Genomic DNA, 9217 nt, shown 5'->3' on the forward strand with positions numbered 1-9217 from the left:
AATTGAAAATGTAAACATCACATAAAACATCATTGCGCTTGAACATATGGCCTAGTCTGTACATATACGGTCTGATTCTATATACCGTCTGTAACATCTATAATTCAAATACGAAGAATCACTTCATACAGTGGCAATTCATTTTCTTCGGCCCACCGTAGGCACAAATTAAATTAATCGACCGCCTATTTACTGGGTATTTTCTGACAAGCTTCGTCTTCGTAATCGAAGTAGTGATTTTCTCCTGTGACACTAGCTATTATCTCATCCTCATGTCACAGGAGAAAATCACCACTTCGATTACGAAGACGAAGCTATTCAGTAAATAGGCAGTCAATTAATTTAATTTGTGTCTACGTTGGGCCGAAGAAAATGAATTGCCACTGTATGAAGTGATTCATCGTATTTGAATTATAGATATGTTACAGACGGTATATAGAATCAGACCTTATATATACAGACTAGGCCATATGTTCAAGCGCAGTGATGTTTTATGTGATGTTTACATTTTCAATTCTTAACTGCAAAAATTGTGGTAAAAATAGTTTGTTCTTTGTTAAAGGCGACGCTAAATACGATACATTTCAGATATGAAGTTGCAAAAGTAAATCAGATGTAGTCATTAATAATATAAGCTCAAATTTAAAAATATAGGTTTTACGAACAACTGTATGAGCGAACAAAATAGGTTGCCCAGAACAGCCGGGGTTTAACTAAAAGGTACCTAATGATTAGTGTACACAGAACACATATGTCTGTTTCTCAGAATTTGCAGTATTTCACTAAGAAAGTGGTAGATCAATTTGCCTTTTTAACGTTGGTTTTAATTAGTTCGGTTTGTATCGTTTGTCTGTTTTTCTATAATTATGTATTTAATTGTTTTAATAACAACGTGTTTATAAAAAAAATCCCAGCGTGCATTCGATTTTTTATTTATTTGCCGCATTTTTCCCTATGGCTGCCGACGCCCTTCCAGTCTATAGTCTCTAGTCTACCCACTTTCTTCTCACTTTTTTTGCGTAGATTTTCTAAAACCACTATGATGCCAGCACAAGCAATAGCTATCCGTTCCTTGCATTTTAAACACTTAGTTTAACTAATCTGCTCTGCCATGACCAGATCTTTCAGTTCACTTGAAATACCACGCGCCAGATCAAGTCTGTCTGAAACGTAAGATTTCACTCTACTAACGGACGAATCTGATACCTCCAATCTCACTGGAAGAATCGGCACTCGTGCTTGGTATGTTAATTAGTGGACAGAAAAAGATTTAATTCGTCCGATCTGGATCTGTCGAATCAAATCTCTACGTATCTGAACTGTACGGATAATCTGCCCGTGTATGGGGCGCTATTAACGCACCGATATTTTTTCGAACTTGGCTCGCCACGTATCAGATATGACAGATATTTCGCTCGTGTATGGGGCGCTAATGTATTTGTGGGACGCGCGTTTATTGACGTCGCGTCACCGCACCGTTAAAAAAACGATCGTGTGTATCGGCACTTAGTACTCCCTACGGTAAACGAAATTCGCAGCGGGTATCCCTGGGTAAAAGAACCCAAACCTACCTAAATCTGAGTCACTTTTACTTCTAGAGCGTTTTACAGGTGTTCCCTGCGATCCCTTCAGTTTTTTGGGCGTAGTTTCGTCATCTGAACAACTGTCAAAATTATGACAAAAAAGTCGCGCCCTAGTGGGCGTTTTGTGTTGAATGGTAGGGCTCTAAAATGACATAGAGAAGCATGATGCATGCATGGAAAAAGCAACGTTACAAGCAAGTTTTCATTAATTTGCAAATTATTAACTCCATTTGATAATTATGAACAAGAACAGTTAATAACTTGCCGATCAGCCGTAATAAGCACAGACATCACAGATTAAGGCAATGAGTGGCAAACATGAGAAGCGATAGAAAATAAGCACACATACTACACTCACATTCAGTAATTCCTCACTACTGGCGTTCTTCAACTGCGATAAACCCGTTATTCGGGCATTTTTTAAAAGCTTTTTATGAAACATGTGCTTCTTGATGGAATCGCTGAAACTTTTATTCTTTGGTACCGAACTTCGGATAACTTGCAGTGGAGTGCCCTAAAAAAAACTGTAAGTTCCTAATCCTTATCTCGATCAATAATCTCTTTTTACATGGCCATTTTGTTTATTAAACTGCTTCACAAGTTTTCGCTTTCTGGAACTGTCCGGCAATCCCTGGATGTGGGCATACAACTGAGCTAGAGCAGAGTCAGTAACGTTCTCCTCATTTTCTTTGGCAGTTAATTCGTTATCAACGAATGTAAACACTGTATGTGCAGCACCTGAGAAAAAAAGCGTAACATTCTAATTTAATAAATGTGATGACATCTTACCTTTAACAGACTCATTAAGCAGGCTTTCCCGTTCATAATGACTTTTAAAATCCAGTAAAAGCTTTGATGGAATGTTGAATAATTTTGGAAATTTTGTAATCATAAATGCCACGATGCCAAACAGCATTTGTGAATCTCTGAGCAACACTTCAGGTGCTAATTTTCTCGGACACAATAAGTGAGGAGTAAAAAGTTTAGCTAAATTTTCCGATGACATTCGGTTTGATTCTTCTTGTAGAGTTACAAGGTGCAACAGCTCGAAGAGGTCTTGAAGGAGACATTTGTTTTCTTTAGGCAATAAAACAAAAAGCAGCTGTATAGTTTGAAGTATTTTCAATTCATGACTTGGTTCGTGCAGCCTGAAAAAAAAACCAGATATGATTTGCGGTAAAGTGAAAACTAAGCAATAAAATATTTATTTTGTAATAACTTACCTAAATGATTCTGCTATTTGACAGTATAAAGGAAATTGAATATCAGTTATAACTGGTTCTGGCAAATCAGCCAGAAATCCTTTTAACACAGAGGCACAATCATGGACCGTAAACACACTGTCCTCTAAATTTATTGCAATACCTTGCAAAAGACTTGTTTTTAATTCATTTTGCCTTTCGAGTGAACCAGTCCGCCTAAATATACCTTCTACAGTCAAATCTGCAATACAATTAGTGTTATTAACTACGATTTCGCACATAAAACCTTCGATAGTCTTACATACTTTTTTCAATCTTGAGAAAACATATTAATTGATGCACCTGGTCAAGAACTTCTTTAGATAAAATGGATCCCTCATGATGCTTATGTTTGGACTTTTTGCCAAAAGGTACTAGATTCCATTTCCGCAATTTACTTTTTTCATAAAAGCATTCACTTCTGCAACAATAAATTTATTTTTGGTGAATTAAGTGGCAAAATAGTTAAAATAAGTTATAATATATAAATATCACCAGTTTGTTGCAAAAAAGCTAACAAGGATTCACTAAAGCCCGTGTTCCATGCATCCGTTTATACGATGGTACGATGATACGAAAGTGTTTCTATTGGTTGGAGATCTATCAGTTCGTACGACGGCGGGCTATACTTACCTAACTAATAAAATAGTGAATTTCAACAATTTATGAACTGAACGTCTATAAAAAATCTCGTGTTCAGAATTAGCACTAAGTCAGCTCATAGCTCAATAAATTGTGGTGGAGAAAGTATCATGACATAAAAATAGATTTTACTGATTTCAGCTATTAAATACTGCTAAAATTACAGTTTATGATTTTAAATATGAATGTGTACATTGCTGTTTCTGTATGATAAATAATTGTATAAACACTAGTCTTACTTGCTATCACTCTAATGATTTGCATTCGTGGTCTAATAATTACCAATATTATTAGTATAATAACTATTTCGCCTATCTTACTGTTAGACCTATTTTTCCTTCTATAAGCCTTGAATATTAAAAAACGTATAGAGCACTTACTCCTCGGCAGTCATATCCAAGAGAAACGATAAATGCATTCTAACCAATACATGGAACTGTTCGTTGTGTTTCTTTTTAAACAGTTCCACAAAATGTTCATCATTTTTGTATTTATCGGAGCTAACCATTATTCACCGGCTATTGAACATAGAAAATCACTTTTCCTTGAGGTTAATTTCAAGTTCGTTACACGTTTTGATTGATTTGTTTCATGTAAGTCCATAGCCTTATTACTTATTATGCTGAAATCTAAAACACACAATTGATACACACTAACTACTATTTCACTGGACACTGAATAAAATCATAGATGAAAACCAGAATAAAATTAGACACACTTTTCTAAAAACTTGTCGTTAATAATTCTCCGTTTTCCATTTGAAACTTCAAAACAAAACACTTGTAGATGATAGATGACACTGACGGCAGCCTGTCTAGGGCACCGTAGCATGTATTCGAGTTGCAACTATGAACAGCCAAAAGATTTGATACTCTCTTTCCTTGTCTAAGCTTTGATCAATGAACAAGACCGGATAGAGATGATCGGCAACGACCAACCGGCATTTATGTTTAGAAGAAACAAGTAATCTTTTTTTTAACATTAAGTACTAATGTCTCGTATTTAATAATTGAAAGAATATTTCGATTTATTTACTTAATTTAATTAAGGACCCGGATCGAAATAACTGTTTCGTCCTGGTTTCGGTTCAAGGCAACATTTTGAATTTAGGTATATAAATAAATAAAAAAAGTAAAATTGTACTTATGATTTCTAGCGTTACCATTTTTGATGCAATTTCTTCATGACGTTTGTGATAATAATGATACTCAAAAAGTATTCGAAATTAAAATATTTATTTAGAAACAAGTATAAAAAATATATGCATGTAACCTTTAAATATATAACATTTAACGTGTGCAGTAGAATGCTTAAAATTATTACAATACATAACAAATAATAAAGATAATAAAACAATTACTATTCAAAGTATTACGCTAATAAATAAGAACGGAAGTGATGAGAGTCAGTGTTAGATTTGCAATCCTACAACAGAACTCAAGCAACATTTCTAGATAATTTTCATTAGCTCGGATTCTCATTGAAATATTTTTTTAAATCTCATAATTTTCAGTTCATTTTAAAAACAAAAATAAATTTTGGTTAATCATCTATAGCAAGAGCACGACCATTTATCTAACAATGTCTTTGTTCCGAATAAAGGACTAGATTGAATTTGATGACTTTCAACACTTTCGCGTTTTGGGTTCTCATTTTCTGGCACAATATATAATAGATTTTTGCGTCTATGAAGAAACGATAGCCATAGAAGTGGCGCAGATTACTAGAGTAGATTTGAGAGGGGTTATTGCACAGGCAAGTCACTTAATTAGTAAGAATCGTTTCTCTTGATCGGAGAAATTGTCGATTTATCAGCACGATGAAATTGCTAATTTTAATTGTTAAAGCCGAATAACTAAAACACTATCAAGTTTTCGCTCATATTTTATGTAAACAGTATATAAAATTTTCATAAAACTTCAAAAATAAAATCAAATAATACATATTCCATGAGAAAAAACGCTTTCATCTGTGCTGCAACATTTTAGCTGATAACTAAAAGTGATGAAGGTTTCGCTTATATTTTATGTAACCAGCATTTAAAATTTATATAAAAATTCAAAAATGTATGTATACCAGCCAGTCAATATTTTTATTATATGCGCATTTACTAGCTCTCTAAAGAAATAAGACCGGCGATTTCTCCTTCGTGAGAGATAAAATAGAAAACTAGATTTATGCCACTAATTCATTTTCCACAAGGGATTGAGACATAGAAAAACACCCCACTATCGCGCCTATTCTAGTAATGATATAAGTGTTTCTTACGTTGAATAACTAGATTTCCACAAAATGCCATATCGCCCATCCTCAAAAAGTTAACTTACACTGAAGTACGTAAAACCCTAATAAATAAAGTGTTCGAACTAAACCAAACTAACCAAAATCTTAACTTAATAAAATCTCCATTTACTATGAGGACTTGTTGTGCACTTTTTTATGCTTCAAAAGATAATCTTTTCTATTAAACGTTTTGTTACAAATATCACATTCAAAAGGCCGTTCGCCAGTATGAATGGCTCGAACATGTTTCATCAAATGATCATTCCTCGTAAACGCCATATCACAAAGTTGACAAGGAAATGGTCGGACGCCAGTATGTTTCCTCATGTGAACACCTAATCGGTTTTTACAGGAAAACTTAAAGTCGCATACTTCACAGTTAAACGGCTTTTCCCCTGTGTGTTTCCGCATGTGAATAGTCAATTGATATCTAAAATACATTTCTTTATCTATTTAACATAGCTCGCAGTCTACTCAAAGCGTACCTTTCTTTAAATTTCATATCACACTGATCACACTCATGAGGTTTATCACCAGTGTGGCTCATGTGATGTTTTTCCAGACTATATTTTCTATAAAATAGTTTCCCACATATATCACACATTAGATCTGGTTCTGGTCTAGGATTTTCATTAGGAAAATGGGATTTGATGTGCACATCTAGACCTGGTTTGTTGGTATACTTGTTTCCACACAACTCACAACTGAATGCCTTTTCGTTGATGTGCACCCGTTCCACATGACCATCCAGTAACTGAAAACAGGGGAAACGTTGTTTTTTCTAAAATATTGTTCTCTTGTCTGGACTGTTTTTGGGTACTTCATACTACATATGTATTTAGTTTTACAATATGAAAATTTTAATACATAAAAATTACAAAATAGTGTTAATTTAAAACGTCTTCTGAATAGTGGCAATAACTTCTTGATAAAATACTTCGCCAATACTAATCCAATTCTACGTGAGTTTTCTAATAGGCTTTTATTCGAATGAATCGAAAATTGCCATTTTTCGATCAGAAGCGATTATCATAAAGAATCACTTTTCTTTACCGTTCATTTGTTTTACTTTTACGCACATGTGCGTTAAAACGTGACAATTTAAAAAATGACATTGACATCAGCTTTAACTTATGAAGTTGATGCCTTTTATTTTTTGCTATTCTTATTTATTATAATTTATGATTCGTGTTGTTTTTCATTCAAATAAAAATGTTGTTCGATACGAGGACGAAAATCCGTTTTTCGAACTCTTGACGGATTGACACCCTCGACTTCGCCTCGGATATCCAACACCGTCCTTATTCGACCACGACACTTTGCGCCCCTGTATCGAAAACTACCATTATATCCAGAACAATCCATTTATTGGTTGGTCTAAATATTCTAAACTTATGTATATCAACAGAAGTTTAATTAGTCGAACATAAATACCTTTTGATCAAGAAATCGTTTCCCACAGCTGGTACATGCGAAAGGCTTCTCCTTCTTGGAATGAATTTCTTGATGTTTTTTCAATTTCGACTTTCTATTGAAAAACTTTCCACATTCGCAAGCAAACGGTTTCGACATTGGAGCCCCAGTTACGTGGGCATTTAAATGTTTCTCATAACTATTTTTATATTTGAACTTAAGGTTGCAAAATTCACAAGAGTAATGTGAATTTTGAATATTATGTACAGGGACGTGTCTGTCCAAAGCCCATTTGGTTGTGAACTTATGTCCACAGGTCTCACACTTCACTTGAGTTTCTAATAAATCCTTAGAACTGAATTTTCTGTTTTTCGTTGAACCCCTTAAATTCCTTGTTTTTGTTCCCCGTGACCTTACTTGTCCATATTTACTCTTAGATTCAATTACGGAAATGTCTGCATTATATTCGTTCTCTGTTTTCACATCGAAATCATTAGAATCTGAGTCAAAATTATCACTATTATCACGTAAAACATCGGCAATCAAGTTTTGACTTTCTTCTTTAACAGCAATGAAGTCTGAGCCATATTTCATGGCGTGTCGCAAAAAATCAGAAATATCTATAGGATTATTGGACTGATTCATACTGCAATAAGCCTGTAACTCTACTTCCGTTTTCATACAATTAATTGAGAAGCTGTAGAACTCTTCTAAATTTCTGTAGCACTGACGACAAATCATGGGATCTTTAGTGAGAAGCAAATCTACTTTAGGAAGGCACAAATGTATGAGGTTTTCCAAATAACCTGGATCATCTGGCATGTTGAGTGGTATACGCGCGTCAGCAGTTATTTCGTTAAAACAAGTTCGACATATTTTCTCAGTAAAATCTCTGGGTAAAACCTTCAATTGGAAGTTATCATTTTTGTCTTTTGAACTATTGAAATGCTTCGAGTTATCTTGGTCCAAATCATCACTAGAAACTTTGCTTTCAATTAAGGTAACTTGGTGCAAAGTGCTTAATGCCTCTTCATTATCTTCCAAGAGATGTGCCATTTTGTTATTATTTTAAATAATACTGTACGCACCAGCTATTTAAATATATTATTAAATTTATATTTCTTCAGGCTGTAAAAACAGGTGTAAATTAGAATTAGCCGAACAAACGTACCGATTACCGATTACTAATAATTAACTCTGTAATTAAAGTGAAATCCGGTTTGTTGATATTTTGCTCTCAGTTCCATGACGTCAACACTGTCATACAGTGTTGCCAGGACAAGCGGAAGTTTAAGCTCTGGTTTAAGTTAATTTCTATACATGTGCTTTTACTTTTTATTTTAAGCAATTTTCTAGTACGAAACTAAGTAGGTATTTGCATGTTTTRGCAAAAGTAACCTATTGAATTATTATGTACCTATTGAAATTAAATATAATAATAATATAAAAATATTAAGGCCCGTTTGCACCGTTGAAAATAAGCTTGGCTTTGCCATTAAGATCAGCTTTAAAATTAAATTGGGTTGCACGACATTATAAACCAGGCTTACAGCATTCAAAGCTCGGCTTAAATTAAGCGATAACAAACAAAAACAAAAACAATGGTCGCATTCAGCAGACAAAATCGATGAGTTAGCGATAATTCTAACGTAAAGATAAATACAATGAATACATTTATTCATTGAATCATGGCAGCAAACGATCATAATTCCACATATGGCAAATAGATCAACTTGACTCCGGCTTAACGAAGCCATTAGTACGGTGCAAGCCGTTTACTTTAAAGCCGAGCTTAATTTTTAAGGTTGGTTTATGTAAGCTTAGCTTTCATATAAAACGGTGCAAACGACCCTTAATAACTGATTTACATGAAAAGGAATGTTAGTGCTCTGGTTAGTGATTATTTCATCCATAGCAACGCCATAGGGCAAAAAAGGTATCAATAAACGGTAATTCGATCATTTTCAAAAAAACTTACAGCGAATATTTCCTTCGTATGATAATCTGTCCGTTTGAAGTGTGCAATTATCGAAAAATTACAGCGGTAATTGCACA

At 34.1% G+C, this 9217-nt stretch overlaps 2 protein-coding genes across 2 annotated transcripts in view; both read right to left on the reverse strand.

Moving 5' to 3' along the window:
* The window catches only part of LOC109543084 (rho GTPase-activating protein 19), a 7899-nt gene extending 3648 nt beyond the window's left edge, over positions 1-4251 (reverse strand). Inside the window, exons 1-7 of the mRNA XM_019912609.2 lie at positions 3847-4251; positions 3091-3245; positions 2807-3026; positions 2373-2731; positions 2152-2321; positions 1942-2097; positions 1572-1725 (exon numbers count right to left, since the gene is read on the reverse strand). Coding sequence (XP_019768168.2) covers positions 1572-1725; positions 1942-2097; positions 2152-2321; positions 2373-2731; positions 2807-3026; positions 3091-3245; positions 3847-3974 — 1342 coding nt within the window. The 5' untranslated portion in view covers positions 3975-4251. The remainder of the gene's footprint in view (positions 1-1571; positions 1726-1941; positions 2098-2151; positions 2322-2372; positions 2732-2806; positions 3027-3090; positions 3246-3846) is intronic.
* Positions 4252-4682: 431 nt separating this feature from the next.
* LOC109543083 (zinc finger protein OZF) lies at positions 4683-8534 on the reverse strand. The gene is made up of 3 exons (XM_019912608.2): positions 7184-8534; positions 6235-6503; positions 4683-6179 (listed from the first exon to the last, which is right to left on the reverse strand). Exons 1-3 carry the CDS (start codon positions 8216-8218, stop codon positions 5879-5881), a joined length of 1605 nt encoding a protein of 534 aa, XP_019768167.2. The 5' UTR covers positions 8219-8534; the 3' UTR covers positions 4683-5878.
* Positions 8535-9217: the final 683 nt, after the last annotated feature.

The sequence above is a fragment of the Dendroctonus ponderosae genome, unplaced genomic scaffold (assembly GCF_020466585.1).
Source record: "Dendroctonus ponderosae isolate FM_Combo_2020 unplaced genomic scaffold, Dpon_F_20191213v2 Dpon_F_20191213_7, whole genome shotgun sequence".
In the NCBI taxonomy this organism is placed as follows: domain Eukaryota; kingdom Metazoa; phylum Arthropoda; class Insecta; order Coleoptera; family Curculionidae; genus Dendroctonus; species Dendroctonus ponderosae.

Excerpts from the sequence above, each read along its gene's own strand:
- LOC109543083 (XM_019912608.2), bottom strand. The coding sequence starts at position 8,218 with ATGGCACATCTCTTGGAAGATAATGAAGAGGCATTAAGCACTTTGCAC. Across the intron at positions 6,504-7,183 it reads AACGATTTCTTGATCAAAAG|TTACTGGATGGTCATGTGGA; the intron begins GTATTTATGTTC and ends CCCTGTTTTCAG. Across the intron at positions 6,180-6,234 it reads GATATGAAATTTAAAGAAAG|ATATCAATTGACTATTCACA; the intron begins GTACGCTTTGAG and ends AATGTATTTTAG.